The 19614-nt window shown below is 35.8% G+C and overlaps 1 protein-coding gene across 1 annotated transcript in view; it reads left to right on the top strand.

Annotated features, from left to right (window-relative positions):
* Nucleotides 1-76: 76 nt before the first annotated feature.
* Nucleotides 77-19614, top strand: part of WDR19 (WD repeat domain 19) — a 37553-nt gene continuing 18015 nt past the window's right edge. Inside the window, exons 1-21 of the mRNA XM_080344286.1 lie at nucleotides 77-133; nucleotides 1399-1479; nucleotides 3654-3766; nucleotides 5250-5423; nucleotides 6573-6654; nucleotides 7418-7579; nucleotides 7674-7788; nucleotides 8511-8617; nucleotides 9037-9159; nucleotides 10501-10650; nucleotides 11178-11325; nucleotides 11946-12150; nucleotides 12720-12879; nucleotides 13454-13564; nucleotides 13831-13940; nucleotides 15037-15094; nucleotides 16011-16151; nucleotides 16281-16363; nucleotides 17516-17599; nucleotides 18643-18789; nucleotides 19208-19332. Coding sequence (XP_080200412.1) covers nucleotides 92-133; nucleotides 1399-1479; nucleotides 3654-3766; nucleotides 5250-5423; nucleotides 6573-6654; nucleotides 7418-7579; nucleotides 7674-7788; nucleotides 8511-8617; nucleotides 9037-9159; nucleotides 10501-10650; nucleotides 11178-11325; nucleotides 11946-12150; nucleotides 12720-12879; nucleotides 13454-13564; nucleotides 13831-13940; nucleotides 15037-15094; nucleotides 16011-16151; nucleotides 16281-16363; nucleotides 17516-17599; nucleotides 18643-18789; nucleotides 19208-19332 — 2521 coding nt within the window. The 5' untranslated portion in view covers nucleotides 77-91. The remainder of the gene's footprint in view (nucleotides 134-1398; nucleotides 1480-3653; nucleotides 3767-5249; nucleotides 5424-6572; nucleotides 6655-7417; nucleotides 7580-7673; nucleotides 7789-8510; nucleotides 8618-9036; nucleotides 9160-10500; nucleotides 10651-11177; nucleotides 11326-11945; nucleotides 12151-12719; nucleotides 12880-13453; nucleotides 13565-13830; nucleotides 13941-15036; nucleotides 15095-16010; nucleotides 16152-16280; nucleotides 16364-17515; nucleotides 17600-18642; nucleotides 18790-19207; nucleotides 19333-19614) is intronic.

The following is a 19614-nucleotide window of genomic DNA, read 5'->3' as shown; positions in this document are numbered from 1 at the left end:
GTTTCTTTCTTTTTCAGGTAAGCACACTAAGCGGATTACCTGTGGTTGTTGGAGTACTGAAAACCTTCTGGCTCTAGGTGGTGAAGACAAAATGATTACTATAAGCAATCAGGAAGGGGATACTATAAGACAGGTAGTGTTTGTAACCCCCATTTGATTTTAAGGTCTATATTGATTCTTCTGGTTCCTGAGAAAGCTGGGACCCATGGGAGTTTATGCCGTTTCAGTCTCACTGTTTTCAAGGACAAAGAGCCTTTTGGAAACTTCATGCAGGATGAGGGCATTTCTAAACATCTGAGCCTCTGTGTTATGCAGTGTGATTTATGATGTTAGAGTCTCTGCATTTCTGTTGTGGTCCTGCCTGAACATGCTTCTCTCATCTGTGATCCTGATTTGTATGTGTTACAAGAGGATCCTGTGAGTGCAATTGTAGGTTCACTTCCCCAGTAGCAGCACAGGACAGCTGTCACATGACTCTGTGAGGTGTTTAGGAAGTACTTCTAGTGTTGGTTTTGCTTTGGTTAAACAAAGTTCTTGTCTCCGATGTGCAAGGGTCACTCCGAGGCTGGACCTCCGTTGCATTGTCAAGAGGATGATTCCAGTGCTTCCTCCAAGTACACTCAGATTCTCTAACCAAGCATTCCGTTTGTTTACATACATTACTGTCCCTCCAAACAATGACAGTTGCTGCGTAATCTGCAAATGAATATAATTAACTTTTTAAACTTTAGTGAACAGTGTTTCACTCATGATTTTTAAAGAAAGTCTTGCACAGTTCATTTAATGTGATTCCATCTATATGTCTGAAGATCACCACTGGAGAAGAGCACCATAATAAATTCATTAGGGTATATCTGTGCTTTAAACTAGCTGGCTTAGGTAGTAGAAGCAGTGTAGCTGAGACAGCAGAGACCTGAGCAAGGCTTGCTTATGAGGTTTTGTAACCTCATATTGACTACAAAAGCAGCTAGATTGCTGTCACTACCTAAACCAGATCAGGTATGTCCACATTGAAACGTCTTATAAATATTTAACATATATGCCTTATTCTTGATTTTTTTTCTTTGAATTTGCATTGGAGTGACCTTGCTTGTACTGCTTCAGTTAGTACTGTCTGTATAATATCATCTTGCAAGTCGTCTTCCTCAACTGGATCTTTCCTTCTCTATTTATATTTGTAACTGTTTCCTAGATATTTTTTCAGTATATTCCATGATAACATGTCATAATGATCCAAACTGTGGTCACATTTTCTCCAACTTTTTTCTTAGTTTTGGTACCTAGTTTTGTAGTAACAACTCTGTCCTTAACACTAAAATGTACAGGGCAGTAATAATGCAATCATTAGTATTTGCTACATTAACTGTTGACTTCTCATTGTGAACTGCTCTCTTGCAGACTGCAGTGAGCTCAGATCCCAGTGATATGCAGTTTTCTGTCATGAAGACCGATGAAAGAATATCAACCAGGGAGAGCACAGTAAGAATTCAATACGAAATACTGCAAAAAGTGTTAAGCTGATGTTTCAGGGTTTCTGCTGGCAGCCAAGTGTGGGCCAGAAAGAAATTTGTTCCTCCTTGATTTAAAATTTGGTGTTGAAAATTTCTTAAAGCCATACCCCTTTGTTCATCAAGGACGTGTTCATGAAAAATGCAGTGGTTAGCAATATGACAGATAAGAGCAGTTTTGTAGTGGTAGCTGGCATAATAGATGGAGATGTGTGCAGGGACTTAAATACATACAATACGAATATAGAACAGTATATGCAATGTGGCAGACAGAAACGGAGCAGGATTGTAAAAACTTCAGAGAAGGCGCCTTTCAGAGGGCAGATTTTCAGCTGTCAGTTTTGTGAACAGATCACTGCTCTCTAGGTTTTCATCTTAGCAAACCTCAGCATCCATGAGACTAAAAGCCCCGGTGTCAGTCTGGTGTGAGTGGTATCCTGCCTCTGCCTAAGTGGCTCCCGGTTCACTGTCTTCATTGTCTTTCTAGACTAAATCCAAGTCCATCAGATCAGTCAATGGTGAAATGCAGAAAAATGGGCTAATGATAACTATTAGCAGAGCATATTATTAAATGATCAGCAATGAAATAACAAGACAAGACATATAAAATCAATGGACAGAAAGGTGGTACTGTGTTAGAATTTGTCCAGATCTATACACAACATAATTAAATGCTCACAGTCAGATTTAATCTATGGAGTATAGGTGTCAAGAAAGAATTTTTCCCCAGGTTTATTTTGACAAGAGCTGTAGGAGTTTTTGCCTCTCTGCATGGAGTGACATGTTTTCTGCTTCCTAGGAAAATTTAATTAACAGCTATTTTAAAAATGCAGGACCTGAGGACTTCAGCCTTGATTTCTTCTGCTGCTTCCTGGGGCATGCAACAGCCTCGGCTTTGCAGGTTTTTTATTGCAGCTCTCAAGTTTGCTGTAAAATGTTAGGGAGCATTCTGTAATTCTGTTGTTCTTGGTGTTTGTACTTGGCTGGTCTGTCAGGAGCTCTAAACCACACGGCATTTATTGCCTAGGTGTTTCTTGTTGGCATCAGAAAAAAACCCCTGCAAGCTGGATCAAAATAAGTAGTACTAGAATTAACATCTTGCACTGTAACATAAAATAATTCTTGTAATTTCTTAGAAGAGTTTAAGAAATAGTATTTCTTAAATGCTTCCTAATTAAGCTACGATGGACTTTTAAGAAAACTGTTTTAAAGGGCAGAAAACATAGTTTTTGTATTGAGGTAAATTTAGGAAATATAGGTCAAAATTTGAGTGTTCAATTCTGGATTAATGGATTTTTGGGTCAACATATGCCTTTTTTCTCAGTTTGAAAATACTAGCTATATATTTCATTCTTCCAACTCTTATTTTAGGAATAAACCATTGTCTCCTTTTTAGACAAGGAGAGCTGGAACAGAAAGTAAACTTGTAAATAGCCCTTCAAATTGTCTTTGTCCAGGAATAAGGTGAAAGAAGCTGCTCCTCCTGACTTTTCTAAAATGAGTGTTTTCCTCATGCCTGACAATAGCCTACACTCTAGTAACAAAAATAATATATTAAAAACAAACAAGCAAAACACTCACAAGCAAAACAAAACAACAACAAAAAGAAAAAAAAGTTCAACCTTTCTTCCACTATGAAGTCCTACATATCTGTGGCAGTCATCAAATGAAATGCACTCACCTAGATTGGTACCAAATATTGCATGTTTAATACACACTTAACAGGCTGTTTCTTTTGGAATTGTCTTTCTGTTTTCAAGGCTTAGCAAGTTACTTGATAGCGATGTTGTGATAGTCTTCTCTTCAGCCTCACAGATAAAAATTTTGTGGATCAAAAGAGACATTGTAACTCAAGTGAGAGTAGTCCAACAAGGTAACTCTATGTGGCCTGCCTCCTCCTTCTCTGAGGAAACAGAGCTGACTTAATGCTTCTGTAGGGAAAAGCCTTGGATTTGAGATGTATGCTCTGCTGGACTTACATTTAGATCTATGAACCACTAACTCACAAAGAGAATATCCTGAAAATCTCTTGCACTGTTGATAACAATTCTGAATTCAGATCCATGGGTTTCTTAAGGATTATTGAATGTAGGACCTTATTTTAAAATTCTTATTGAGTCCCTTTTTGTTTTCATTCATTGGCAGGTAAGTGTAATTGTCGGCAAGAAGACTCTCTTTCTTTTTAATTTGAATGATCCTGATAACCCGATTGATTTGAAATTTCAGCAACCTTACGGCAGTATTGTAACCTACAGGTGGTGAGTAGAACTTTCTTAATGAAACATTCTAATATTAGCAAGCTGAAGATTTTCCCAGTAGTTGAGATGAATGCTTGAAATGAAATCATATATCCCTTGCTTACACTAGATTTTTCTTGCATGTATTGTAGCTTTTTTAATAATTCTTTTCCAAAAACAAAGAAGTCTATATCTTGTAAGTATTGTCAAATGCCTCTGTTGGTATGGTCATCTTTAGAACACTAATACTGTTGCTGTCCTGAAAGCAGATTAAACTGAGGATTTTATAGGTAGTTTTCTGATTGGATGAGTAACTTATGAAAGAGCTAATGGTTGAGTTGTATCCCTCAGATAGTTTGTTGGTTTACAAAGTTGTGTGAAGTTCTTGTAGCCTCCTAGCTGTGTAATGCAATTGATAGTGTTCCTGTGAAGAAATCCCAAACTAAACGTTTCAGCTCTGTACCCAAAAAGTAGCTGTACTGTTTCTATATCTTTGAGTCAAGATACCCTGTGTTTTAATGCCTATTCAGCCAATGTGGAATCTACATTTATTCCTTTGCACCGCAACTGTGAAAGAAGACCTGTAGCTATATGCTTCTTAATTTATGGCCAACCGTCTAACAAGGCATACCTGGGCTGTTTCCCTTGCAAAGTTTTTTTTTGCAGCTAAGCTGATGAGATACTGTTCAGTCTGGAGAAGAGAAGGCTCCAGGGAAACCTTATTGTGGCCTTTCAGTACTTAAAATGAGCCTGTAGGAAAGATGAGGACAGACTTTTTAGCAGGGCCTGTTGCAATAGGACAAGGGGTGATGGTCTTAAACTAAAAGAAGGTCAGGCTAGACATGAGGAAGAATTTTTTTTATGCTGAGGGTGGTGAGACACTGGCCCAGGTTGCCCAGAGAGGTGGTAGATGCCTCATCGCTGGAAACATTCCAGGCCAGGCTGGACAGGGCTCTGAGCAACCTGATCTAGTTGAAGATGTCCCTGCTCATTTGCAGGGGGTTAACTAGATGACCTTTGAAGTTCCCTTCCAGCCCAGACTGTTCTGTGATTCTATGGTATTGTTTGAATTCATCCTTACACACTGTAGCTATTTCTGCTTTAACCTTTTTCTCCTTGACACTATGAAAAGTAAACAAACTGTCTATTCTCAAATACAGATTGTAGTTTTGGTACTTCCACTGCGTTTACAGCAGTATGCCCTAAGGGCGCAGTGACTGCCATTACTATTTTTAGCATAGCTTTGATGGGACAAGTCAGCCAGGACCTTGAAATGAAAATTCCATCTTCTGGCCTGCTTATTGCAATGAAGATACCAGAGGTCTGTCTGTTGGCATCACTGCCATGCATGCAACTTGCTGAAAGTAAAGTGGCATTATAGAAATTCCTAAAAATTGATTATTTTTCGTATTTAAGGGAGGCATTGACAGTTGCCCCAGTAGTCTGAAAGAAAATGCATTTTGCATATTGCATAAATAGATTTTTATTTTTTTTTTTTAAACAGGTATGGTGATGGCTACATTATGATTGGTTTCTCACGAGGGTGTTTTGTAGTAATTTCAACACACATTCGTGAGATAGGTCAAGAAATCTTTCAAGCTCATAATCATAAGGATAATCTAAGCAGCATTGCTATATCCCAGTCATTAAATAAAGCTGCATCATGTGGAGACAATTGGTAAGTGGTAGTTTTATACATAAAGAATGGAATTAATCTGACATAACTTTAAAGCTGGGCTCCCTAAGGCGTAAGGGCTCCCTAAGGCGTAAAGGCTCCCTGAGAAGTGCAGAGAAGATGAGATAAATTGCTCTGTGGAACTGCCTCTCTGCCTAAAGTTAGGAGAAACTAATTTTAAACAAAATCTCCACAATGGTAATTATTTCATTGTAATTAATTGTAAGCAAAAAAATACTTAAACATTAGTATAGGTTCTTCGTTTTGATTCTTTTTCTGCTGTGTCACTTGGCTAAAAAAAGGTCCAAATTTCTTTACTACGATTTATTGACTGGACATAAACATCTGCTTAGCAATATGAGAACAATTCACTTTAAACTCCACTGATTATGCTGATATCCTGATATCCTCTTCTCTGCAATCCAGACAAAAGTATAAATGTGTAAACAAGTAAGGAAAAAAAGAGTTAAAAGATTGGAGGTTTTCCAAATATGTTGTGCATACTCCCTGATTCTGTGATATCTGACTTCTTCAGCGAAAAAAGAGCTGAGTGATGGTAGGAGTCAGACTCTGGTCTGTCCTCAGTTCTGTGTATGACTGTAACATACTGCTGATTTATGACACTTGCACATCAGGAGTGGTATAACTGAGCAAAACATGGTGCAACTTCAAGCACTTTGGCTATTCTACAATAAATATTATTTCTTTAAGGGGTTCTGCAGCATATATTGAGTAATGTGACAGCATAAGTAAACTCTCACTCTGTCTCTTTTCATGTGAACCCAGATTGAAAACTGGTTTTTTTGCATCTATGTTTCGAACAGTGTTTGTCCATCAAGAATGTGTATTTAACCTAACCTGTATTGTAACAGGTCAAAAAGGAAGAATAGTGTCTGTTTCCCACCCCTCAGTTGTTTTGAATTGGACAAGTTGTGCCTTTTCTTCAAATTTTAGTTCTTTGAGCAAATGTTTTTATACAGTGTTAGTGATAAACTATTTAGAGTGATGGGTAACAATGAGTGTGTGTCGCTTTTTAGGAAACAGAAGGCATTTTTGTGTTTGTGTTCTATTTTGTGCTCCATCAGGCTGTCTTGATGGGGTTCATGATGACTGAGGTTCATATTAGCGAGAATGACTTTATTTTTGTTTTAGCATTAAAATCCATGATCTGTCAGACCTGAGGGAGATGTATGCCATAATAAACTTGGATGATGAAAACAAAGGTATGTTAACAGTCCCCATGAGAATAGAAATTTTTACAAATTAAGTAAACAGGATTTTGGTTGTGATTCTGTTTACATGAGCGAAAGTGCTGTTGCTGGAAAAAATTGTGTAAATATAGAATTTATTGTAAGTTCTATCTTTCCCAACTTGTATTTTTTAGGTGACCCATAGCAGAATATGAACATATTTTATTTTATCTGTTTAAAGTATAGAGAAGTACCTCAGAATATTTGATCAGTTATTGTTTTGGTTTTTTGAATCTGTAATACAATATATTTAGATTACTGAAATAATATACTTAACTGTTTTCTGCTTCTTTCCATGTTGAGGGTTTTTTTGTGGGTGAGGGGGTTTTTTTGTGCTTTTCAGCATCTCTTCTGCTAACTTACGATACTTAATCAGTTTTCATCCTGATATACAGGATTTGTGCCTATGTCATCCAGACCATTGTTACAAAACTATGTTCTTGGGTAATGAGTTACCACCATTATCTCCTCTTGTAGTGTCTGTAAATACTTAAGTTAGTGGCAAGTCTTCACTCTTAGGAAAATGCTAAATTAGTAAATTATGGTTTTGGTTTGAGTGATTCCAGGTAATCTTGGAATTATATTAATTGATTATTTTCGAATACATTAGTAAATATAATCCTAGGTGTGAATTCTGACCATTTTCACATTTTAAAGCAAAATAATTGTTTCTTGTTTTCAGTAATTAAAGAAATATCTTTTTTCTTTTTCCCAAAAAAACTTGTGAATGTTTTAGGTGTAGATCAGCTGGCTTGGACAGATGATGGACAGTTATTGGCAGTATCTACACGCAGAGGATCCCTCCATGTTTTCTTGACAAAGCTTCCAATTCTGGGAGATACTTGCGGTACACGGATTGCCTACCTCACTTCTCTTCTTGAAGTTACTGTAGCCAATCACGTGGAGAGCGTATGATAACCTCTTCCATTTAACCTTCCTTTATATATAGGTAAAGTAACTATTAATAGTGGATGAAAATTGTGGGTTTTCTGTTTTCTTACAGGAGCCACCAGTCACAGTCTCTGTTGAGGTAGAGCCCAGTTTTGTTGCTATTGGTGTTTATCACTTGGCTGTAGGAATGAACAATCGGGCTTGGTTTTATGCACTTGGAGAGAACAGTAAGGAAAAATTTACTTCTCTTAAAACTACTGCATCATTCATTCTTATTTTATGACTTCAGTATTGTGTTCAGTGTTTCTGGACATTCCACATTGTACAATAACTTGACTTGCTATCTGGTCCCATTAGGACCAAATAATGATCTTCACAGACTGAAGCACTTATGAAAAGGCATTGTAAATAAAAGGCATAAAATTTCAGGTTCAAGGTATTGGTAATTAAATGTACAATGTTTCTTTTTTTTTTCTTTTTCTCAGATCATGTTGTTAACCAGTGGAGGACTTTTAGGCTTTAGAGGCAATATTTTGCCACTTCTTTAAATACTAAGTTTGGCAAAGTACTCAGGATCTATATGATCAGAGGGTTTAAATTCTCAGTTTGATAGATGCTCATGTTTTTTGTGTGAGATAAGGTCAAATTGGTTATACTATGTCCAAATTTTTAGACAGTGGATTTAAAGCTTGCATGTTTCTCTAAGCATCACCTTTTTGACTAATAATAAATTAATCAACTGTAAGGACACTAGTAAGAGTTGCATAGGAAAAGAGTTTCATTTGTACTTTCTAACCAGTTCTCTGACTGCTAAGAAGAAAGTCTCTTCACATGTGACTTGTCCCCTGTCTGCTTCTGATTACTCATCTGCAAATTTAGATGATGATAAGTGAAGACCTGTACAAAATGAAAATATTTTTACTTTTTCTTTTCTGTTTGAATTCTTTAGATGTAAAAAAGCTTAAAGATGTGGAGTACCTGGGTACAGTAGCAAGTATGCACCTTAATTCTGATTATGCTGCTGCTCTCTTTGAGGGTAAAGTCCAGTTGCATATGGTAAGAGCTCTGGCAATTTGGAGTGCTGAACTAGTGAGTTGATTTAAGCCAAACAAGTTAATGTAGTTTTAAAAATGAGAGAAAAGGGAGTGATATTCAGCTAATGGAGATAATATAATATTCTCTAGATATTTTTTGCTGACTAATTAAAATATAAAGCTGAGTTCCTGTCAACCTTAGAAATACAACCTAGTCTAGAACAGATGAAGAAAAACTATTTTCTTGTGAACTATTTAACAAGTTTTATTTTAATAGGCTCTGGGAATGTGACAGAAGAAGATGCTGGGTTTTTAGGGGATGCACATGCAAGTTTGCAAGTTTGGTTTCATGTTATTTCCTTACAGTTTGATACAGGCAAAACTATGATACCGCATTGTTAACAGTGGAATTTTTCAGTTCATTCTATTCTTTATATTTAGATAGAAAGTGAAGGTTTGGATGCTCGGGAAGAACGAGAAACTCGACTCTTCCCAGCAGATGATGATAAATGCCGAATTTTGTGCCATGCTTTAACTAGTGACTTCCTCATATATGGTGCAGATGTGAGTATTATTTCTGGTTTTAAACGTCTTTTTAGACAGAATGTATTTCTATCTGATATATTTGGATTATTACTTATATCTTAAGCAAAAAAAAAGTGCTCTGAGAAGTTTACAGTAGGTTGTTACCTATGCAATAACTTCGTGCAAATACAGACAAAATTGCATCCAACTTCCTTTACTGTTGCATTTATATGAGATGCATTGGCAGGAAGGTTAAGTTTTGCTTTTACTACTGTTTGATGCAAAACACTGATTTTAATAGCGTAATTCAATTCTTTTGTCAAGGTGAGAGGGTTGGCAATCAAACTGTATTCCAGATGTAAGAAGAAACATAGCACTTGCCTTGCAAATTTGTTGATTTAGATGGTGATCTGATAGATGTGGACAAAAAAGTAATGAGGTAAACAAGTATGACAGCATACAAGAAAGTCTTGACTTACTATTGAAGCGTTTGCCCAGGGATTTTTTTTTTGGTGTTTCAACAAAGATAGGGATTAGAAGGGCTCTGAAGAAGGGTATGAACACGCTTATGGATTTTTCCAGAGATTTTCCTGTGCATGAAGGGTAGTTTCTTTGCTTTTAGTATTTTCTGGCACTGGAAATACAGGGCACATTTGACACTGTTGTATTGTGCTCTTTGTGACACAGACTGATGTACTGAGCTTCCAGAGGAAAGGCAGAATCACTGTCTCTGGTGTTATTAAGTCTAATAACTTGAATTGTTTTGCAGCAGTTGAAGACTTTCCCACCTCCTCAGTACCTAAACTAGTACTGATACATTTGAAGTGCTAAATTCACAACTGATCAATTTGATGTTTGAAAATTTTACAATTGACTTCAAAAGCTGCTTTTTGCTTTCAGTGCTGTTCTTTGTGCAGCACTGATTGAAATATAGTGTTAATCGCAAATCAGTTTGATTGCTTTTCTCCCCTGAATTAGTTACATCTGTTCTTACTAATGTGTGGTTCTTCCTTGGAGGCAAATTTTTCAACTTTGTTTGAAGGCTAAACTTAGTAGACCCTAAGGCATTTTCCCTGTTCAGAGAACTGCACAGTAAATACAGCTTGCTGCCACACAGCAGAGTGAGATAAACAACCAAAACAACAGAAAATCCCTCAAACCTCCAGCTCATTTCCCCACCCCCCAAAAAGCCTTGGGTTTTCCCATCCTGATCAAAACAAGCTGTGGGTGAAGAAGGGCATGAAAAAAACACTTGGCAGTATTGTTCTTTGAACACTCTTCATGCTCAGCACTCTAAGATGGGAGAAACTGCAACCAAGTTAATTATCTACTTGCCACTTACTGATATAATTATTAGCTTTTTCTGTTGTTTCTCATTAGACTGGAGTTATTCATTATTTCTACATCGAAGACTGGCAATATGTGAATGAATATCGGCATCCTGTCAGTGTGAGAAAAATTTTTCCAGATCCAAATGGAACCAGATTGGTTTTCATAGATGATAAAAGTGATGGCTTTGTCTATTGTCCAGTAAGTTAGTGTGGGATACCCATACAGTTATACGTACAAGCAGGCTCTCCAACTGTATAGTGTTTTTAATAGAGAATGAAGAAGCTTTTGTCACTCCAACATGTATGCTGGTAGAAGAAATTGCCAAGGAGGATTAAAGATAACTTAATGGTAATGTAAGGAAATAAAACCTGTCATATTAGATCAGGACAATTTCTTTATGTTAAATTCCTGATCAGTAATTTGCAGAACTATATGTGCTTGTGTGTTCAAATACAGCACTGACAGTTTCACTGCTGGTTCCTGTACATTTTTTTCTAAGAAAAGTAAATAACATTTGTATAATGTGCTTTTTCTGTATTTACTTCCCTTCTGAATTAAACTGTTTATTATTCAGTGTCATTGCTTATAACAAAACTTTTCCTTAATGCAATTTTTGTATTTCTGCACCACTTACATTCTTTTTTATTTTTAATCATAACTAGGATTAATATTTAGTTTGTCTCCTTAATCATTTGCTAGTAATTTTATTTTTGCATTATTTGTAGGTAAATGATAGATTATACGAGATTCCAAATTTCTCACCAACTATTAAAGGAATCCTGTGGGAAAACTGGCCAATGGATAAAGGTGTTTTTGTTGCTTTTGATGATGATAAAGTGTACACTTACGTTTTTCATAAGGATGCCATTCAAGGTACTGTAAATGCTCTTAAATTTTTTTCACTATTTTAGTTAATAAAGTAAAACATGTTCTGAGTCTTAGTTTGTCTTAAATATTTTCATAACTGCATATAAAAATAAATAGTACTAAAGAAGTTTTGAAGTGCAACTGATTCATAGTAAACTAGTTGCTTTGTGGGTTTCTTTATAAAGCTCCAACAAGGCATTTTGGTCTTTACTCCCTACATTCTTGCTATTATAAGATTTGGTCTGAAGTTTACACGTTGCTCTTCAGTTGTATTTTGAAATGGTCATAAGAAAATCTTAGGATTAGGGTGACAGAACTTGCATTCACTTACACTGATACCCAAAACTATAATCATAGCGATTTATGTAGTAATGATAGAGAAACATTAAGAAATTTATCTGCAAACATTTGGAAAACTACCTTACTAGTTAGAGAAGATTTAAGTTATGTATATTTACTTCACTGAAAAATATGCACTGTACAGTAGATGGTGACTACAAGAATTAGAAACCTTGAATTAATGCCCTGCTAATCTACATTATTTCAGCTGTAAGTGCTTGCTACACTTTTACCATGTCAGGATTTTTAAAGTTGTGTCGTCTTTTCTTCCTGATTTTTGAATCTAGGATCCAGGATTATTTTGGCAGGTGGCACAGAAGTCCCCTTTTCCCATAAGCCTTTGTTGTTGTATAATGGAGAATTAACTTGTCAGACTCAGAGTGGGAAAACAAACAATATCTATCTAAGCACTCACAGTTTCCTTGGCAATTTCAAAGACTTTGGACCTAATGAGCTGAGACAAATGCTTACTCAGACTTTAATGTTGAAAAGGTACATCTGTGTTTTAATTATATTGTGTAATTGTTTTCTTCTGTGCTTATAGCTCAATAGAGCATATCCTGGTGATTTAAAAATTATCATGCTGAATAATGAGAAATTAGACTGATCCATGAGTCCATATAGCTGTCTATGCAGACCAAGCAAAATAAGCGACCTAGTGGTGCTTTATTTGTTTTTCCACTGTCAAATAAAAGCTAAAGTAATTTTTTTCAAGAGTTATTCAGAGTTCCGTGACAGTGGCTCTTCCAAAACTGGCTGAAGGTGCTTCTTGCATACTCTCCTCCCACTGTAATGAAGCAACGCAAAATCAGTATAACGGAAAGAATGCCAGAGTAGGGAAAGCAGATGATTTCCTGAAAAAGTGTGGTAGAAAGAGGAGAAATGGAACTGTAAGTTAAGCATTTGTTTTTCTCCCTTTCTTCCTGATGCACTTCTCTCTTCATGGCCTAGAAGTAAATGCTTTCTATGTTTTCCCTACAATAGTATTAGGAAAAAAATGTGTTGAGAGGGAATTTTATGTACAAGCAATACTAGTTTAAAATGTGTTTTACGTTCTATAGGTTTTCTGAAGCGTGGGAATTGTGCAGACTTCTGAATGACCATTCTAGTTGGAATGAGCTGGCCAAAGCTTGCTTGTATCACATGGAGGTGGATTTTGCAATACGTGTTTATCGGACGTTTGGTAATGCTGGGATGGTCATGTCACTAGAGCAAATAAAGGTAACATGTAAGGTCCCTTTTTAACAGGAAATACTGCATTATTATTTTTGTGGGTTTTTTTTTTTTTTACATAGGAAGTGAATTATTTTCAAGGGAATTAAGAGTTATAGAGGAGAATGTGTCCAAACCACATAACTCTTGCTTGGTTTTCTCTTGAAGTGGTTGCAGTCTCTACTGGAGTGCACAACATTGCTTTCTGCATTTGCTTGACTACAGCAGAATATCTTAGTGTCTCAGGCATTTGGAGGCTCTTTTTTCCTTTGTTATTTTTGAGGAAATGTTTAAGACCGCTATTATCATTTTTAAAAAGGGGAGGGGCGGATTACAAAAATAGATTTAGAAGTGTGCATGAAATAGTACCTTAAAATATACTTCTGCAAATTGCTGATTTTAGGCAATGTTAGCTGTAGTGGCTTTTGAGAAAGTGAGGGCTTTTTCTGTTTTGTAGAATCAAGTACACATGGTTATAAAATGTAGGGATCTTTTGGTTTACTGTACTTACTAAATTATGTTACTTGTAACAATATTTTTTTTCCTTTTGGACTATTTTTGCAACTATTACATCTACTTACAGGGAATAGAAGACCACAACCTTTTAGCAGGACATCTTGCCATGTTTACTAGTGATTTTAATCTGGCTCAAGATTTGTATCTGGCATCCTCATGTCCTATTGCTGCACTTGAGGTATTAATTTTTGTAAATTTTTCTCTGCTGTTTTCATCTCCACCCTAATGTTGGAATATTTCACCTTCTGATAATTCTGCCCTCTTTTGGTTTTGTTCTTCTCATTATGTGACTGACAGAAATTCTTTTAGGATTAATGTCTCTCAAATTGTCTGAATCTTTCTAGAATACTAGCTCTGTATTTGCATTTAGAACAATATAAAGTTCATATTAGAGTTCAGAGTTTGATACTTGCATCAGAAAATGTTAATGGTCTTTCTTAATAGATGCGAAAAGACTTGCAACACTGGGACAGTGCGCTTCAGCTGGCCAAGCGTTTGGCTCCAGACCAGATCCCTTTAATATCAAAGCAATATGCAATGCAACTTGAGTTCACGTAAGTTCTGTGAAGTTGCAGTGTAAGAATATTAAACTAGTACTTGTGCTAAGTAGAACACAGAATTGAGATACTTCAGCTGACTGTATTGTTGAGAGAACATTCTGTGAGGTCCTGCAGCTATAGTCTGAGGAAGAGTAATTTTGTAAGGAATACTTAATGCTAGAGTCATATGTTAGCAAATAATAGTTACTTTTGATTAATTTCAGTGTATCTCTGTTCTTTTCAACTGACAGAACCACCATATAAAAATATCATTCACTAAATAAGTGTTTTTTTGCAGGTGAGTGCTTGGAAAATAGAGGAAGTTCACATCATTTAACACTTCTTAAAATGGACGCAAGCCCTACCTTTTGCTTGTCTTTCCTTGAATAGCCAGTAGCTTTAATTTTCTTACATATCTTACTTAGGTAGAGTGTAAAATTTCAAGGCTGCCAATCCATGAAAGAGAGAAGATATTAGCCATTTGCCATGATTTTAAAGTGTATTTTATAGCTAATTCTTCCCAGATTAAATTGATCTGTATAATGTCTGACCAAGAGAAAATCTTCTATCTATTTAATAGAGTTTTCAGACTACTCCTTCCCCCTGTCACTGTCCCTAACACTGAGAGAGGACACTTGTTGGTCACAGAAAGGAAAGAACGGAGGCAGTTGGAGCAATGTGACCATCTATAACTTGAGTTCTGAATGTACTTCAGGGAAAAAAAATACCTTTGTTTTTGTGTTGCAAAAATTCTAAATAATTTTAGAAGGTTAGTTTCATTTATCTTCTGTAAAAACTATGTGGAAGTAGAGGTGAGATTATTGAGGTGTATTATGCAGATTGATTCTTTGCCTGTTTTTCAAGGGATGTTTATTGGTCTTGGTATAACAGAATTGAGTGGTGGGCTTCCTCTTTTCCCATGTGCTTTATCAAGCTATAAGTCAGTGCTGTGACATACTGTGTAACTGACCATCTTTTGCATACTTCACATCCTTGTATGGAGTCGGTATTTCTAAAGCAAGACAGATCCATATGTAATCTGTGTGGTAAGCAGGTAACCAACTCTTTCTGTTAAAAATATTCTTCTGTATAACTTCCAGTTTTCTTTTAGGGGTGATTACGTTAACGCTCTGGCACATTACGAGAAGGGAATCACTGGAAACAATAAGGTAATTCCTTTTTACTAATGATAACATTTGTACTGTCATAGTGCACTTTAAGTTGTCATGTTTCAGGCTCACCTGAATTCAGGTGGGTTTTTTTATTCAGCTCTTAATCTATATGACTGTTGCTTTTTGTGTAGTAGTCTTTGCACTTCTCTTATTTTTAATATACGGAATGATGCTTTCTCTAGGTATAAAGCAGTATTGCTGTTGTACAACGTGGCATAATTAGACTTAAGTTTTTAGAATTTGAACTGTTTCATGATAGACGTGCAACTGTCAGAGAAAATATTGGTAGGATTTACATTGTTGTAACACAAGTCCTAATTATTCCTTCTGTTCTTCTTCAATGAATTATTATCTGTATAAAGAAAAGCAAGATTTGTGTTAGAAAATCAATTTATTCAGTAGATCCTCCCTTATTCTGGCATTATTTCCCCTAATATTTGCAAAATGTCTATTATGAAGCAGCTTTAATGATACTAGGAGAGCATATTAGGGGAAATAGCAATATTTTCTGAATTCAAGCCATTTGGCTTTATGAAACATCAGTGGTCTTACCACCTTAAAAAATAACAAATGAAATATCCTGCCTGTAGTTTTCCTTTTTCTGTGCTGTTGGTTTTGGAAGAAAGAGGAGAGTAGAACCAAGCTGTCTGTAAAACAAGATAATTCTCATGTATGCTTGATCTGGACACATCTTGTAAGAAAGATGTAAAAGACAAACATTAAGAAGAAAACTAATCCGAGTTCTTCTAACTAGCTGCAGCTAGGCAAGAATCTTGAGGCAAAAATTGATTTAACGAAGTCCGTGTAATGTTTTGTTGATTTGTTTCAGTGGTTGGTTGCTGTGGGTTTTGTGAACTCTTCTTTCCAATGTGTAATGTATAGTTACTGCATTTCATTTGATTGCCAGTACCAAGAACATGACGAAGCTTGCCTTGCGGGAGTGGCTCAGATGTCCATTCGAATGGGAGATATCCGTCGAGGGGTAAACCAGGCCATTAAACATCCCAGTAGGTTACTAAAAAGAGACTGTGGAGCTATTCTGGAGAGTATGAAGGTATGAAAAAGATTTAATAAAGCTAAGACTGAATATGTGGATATGCTAATATGAATATGTGAATTTATTAAAATATTTATTAGTAATCTTAATCTAGAAATGATATTTTAATGCTTTCCAATATTGTAGCAATTTTCAGAAGCTGCTCAGCTGTATGAAAAGGGACAATATTATGACAAGGCAGCGTCGGTATACATCCGGTGTAAAAACTGGTAAGTACAAGTTTTAGGAAAGTGTTATATTTCAGAGAACTTGCTGTGGTGCTCCTTGGAAAGGAACAATTCTCTGAATGGCACAAATGTCTCATTAACTATGTTTCATTGATTTTATTAATTCCAGCCCAAGCTTAAAAAAGAACAGTGTTCTCTCAGAAGCTTTTGTTATTTCAAATATAGTCTATATGGTAAATGGAAGATAGCCTTCCTTTTTTCTTTTTTGTCTGTTATGTTCAAAGTTACATGCAGTTTTGAGTCCTTTTTGTGTGTGTGAACCTTCTTCTTTCTTATGAGTGCCCTAAAAATTAAGTTGGAATATTATGTTCATTTACAAAGGAAAATTTTATTCCATCATAGAAGTGTCAGTGGCATCAGAATGGACCAAAAGAACACTTTGTTAAGTAAGATAGCTTGCGTATGATGGTAGCCTTGATTTGCAAGTTTTTTTGCTGTAGCAGAAGGGGTTTCAGTCTAGGGAGTGCTCTGTCTTTTAGGAAGATAGCTGAACTTTAAGATCAGTCTGTCTTCAGACTCTCATATCCTTGATATTGAAATGCCCACTGCGTAGTTTGCTGGTTTTCATAGATCATATCACTGTGTGCAACTCCTGAAGTTAGATCTGTGGAAGGGCTGACGTAATTCTGTGTTCCTCCATGCTACGGTGTTATGGATGATGTTGCTCAGAGAATCTGGTACCAGTTGCCTGAAGTCCTCTGTACAACCAGTGGCCTGAAGTCCACAACCATGGGAGTAACCCCCACTGCACCTGTACTAGGGTCTTTTGAACTTTTTTTGCACATTCTTTCACATTACAGTTTTAATACTGTGCTGCTTCTGTAGCTTAATTAGAGAATACCAGAGGTAAATACTGTTGATCTGGCACTTCTTGTGCTTGTACATCTCAGACTTTAAAAAGATATTGTACTTCTTTAAGCCTGTATGTTCATGAAGTAGTCTATAATTTCCAGTTCTTAGATCTATGAAGCGCAGCTTTGTAAAAATATTTAAGTGCCTTCAAAGCTTATACATTCTGTTCAGTTACTTCTTTTTTAGCATCCTATTCAATTGTTGATATAAATACACTTGTTTTACTGGAGAAAATTTGAAACCAGATATATTTATTAACTAACTATTATCTTGTCTTTCTAGGGCAAAGGTCGGTGAACTCCTTCCTCATGTTTCATCTCCAAAGATTCACCTACAATATGCAAAGGCCAAAGAAGCAGATGGCAGGTGCATTTAAATGTTTACCTTGTTTTATAAAACCTGTTTTCATTGTTGGTGTTATTGTTAATATACATGATTCTTTTTGTAAAATAAAAGCAAAACTTTAAATTTTGCATAAAATAGCCTCATGAAAATTGATTCTGAAATATGTAAACTTAGTGTTGTGTAAAGATTTAACATAATCTAATGACCTTCCACTAATATCAAAGATGTGTTCCTACTTGATTTTTTTCCTAAGTGTTAGTATCTTTTTAGCAAAAATTATTAGAGGTTTTAAAGTACTGCACCCAATGCAATAGTCCTCTTAGCAGGGCATTGAAGTTCAGCTTGTTTCTAATGACTCCTTAGCTGTGATTTTTAAAGGTCACTCAAAAGGGGAATAATCATGAAAGAAAATTTTTCATTCTAGAACTGATTACTCTTACATCTTAATGGTTGCACTTGCAAAATATTGAATAATGTGAAATTATTGGCTTAAATGAAAGGTTCAAATAGATTATATTTAATCACAGAATGTAGTTCTTACTAGTCTTTACCTGTAAGTAAATGTGCTTCTGAATAATGACACTTAATAATAAAAAGCAGCACCAAAGCTAAATGTTTGCATTGATGAGAGTAGAAAATACTATTTGTGTCATTTGTGTAGTGTGAGAATGAGAAACTTCTTGTTTACGGAACAGAAGTCTCATTTTTAAAATTGTACAACTAGTTACCATCAGTTTGGGTTTTTTCTTGCTCTCTCTCAAGTGACTTCATATGGAACAGATTAACCACTTTTAAAATAAACCAAAAGAGATGCTGGCAGAGTAGGACAAAATTAGTATTGTGGTAGACATTTTTCTGTTGTCCCTGCTTTTCATTCTGCCAAGAGGAAAAGAACTAGAGACAAAAACCATAGTAAGTGCAGAACAAGGCTATGATATGCAAACTGAAAGGAAGGTGTCACAGAGTAACCTTTCAGAAATAAAATACTGTGTGTTTCTTTCACACCCCATTGTAAAGAGTTATTTAAAAGTTAGAAAAATTGATGTGGAAACATTATTTTGCAGGTACAAGGAAGCTGTGACAGCTTATGAGCACGCAAAACAATGGGACAGTGTAATCCGACTATATTTGGATCACCTTAATAATCCTGAAAAGGCTGTTAATATTGTGAGAGAAACACAGTCTCTTGATGGAGCAAAGATGGTGGCCAGGTAACCATCATAATCACACAGGTTAAAAAGAGTGAAGGAGGCCACACGTGTTGGAAGCTGATGAAGCTTGGTAAAGTATCTGACTCTGGTTATTGGTACTTGGCAAGCAACTATAGATTTCACTTTACTGATGTGAGTTCTCTAAAGTTTGGACAGATAAGCAGGTACTGTTTATTTGTCCTTTCTTTAAACTTTCTGATTAAAGTTTTATTAACCTGAAGTAATTTTTAGACAATAATAAAAGTTGCCATGCTGTATTATTTATACAAAGGTAATTTTAGAAACCTATTTAAAATAATTGAGATACATCAGAAACTTATTGTATTTGTATGCCACAAAATATACTATATTCCTAAAACATTTGCTGTATTCATTATTCTAATTCATACTAAGGTATTAATTTGTTCATTCTGGTTAGATTCTTTCTGCAGCTTGGTGACTATGGTTCTGCCATCCAGTTCCTGGTCATGTCCAAGTGCAATAATGAAGCTTTCACATTAGCTCAACAACACAACAAGATGGAGATTTATGCTGATATCATCAGTGAGTATTCCAGGTTAATAGTTTGCTTGCAATATGTTTTGCTGTTCTTTTAATTGGTTTAGACTAATATGAAATTATAAGACAAGGGGTGTGAAGCTTTGTTCCCAGCCTTTTCCATTTCCAGTCACCATGAACAGATTTAACAACCTGTGTCTAACTCAGGCCCACAAGCTAGGCTTTGCTTTCAGCTTAGGTATCTCCCTTGGCCTTCAGTCTGGGTTATTTTCAAATCTTGCCCATACTAGAGCGTTTTCTGTTTATTCATAGAGATAAAGCATTTGT

The sequence above is a fragment of the Nesoenas mayeri genome (genome assembly GCF_963082525.1).
Source record: "Nesoenas mayeri genome assembly, chromosome: 4".
Taxonomy (NCBI): Eukaryota; Metazoa; Chordata; class Aves; order Columbiformes; family Columbidae; genus Nesoenas; species Nesoenas mayeri.
Note: the sequence above shows the minus strand (reverse complement) of the source record. Positions and strands in the feature narration are given on the sequence as shown.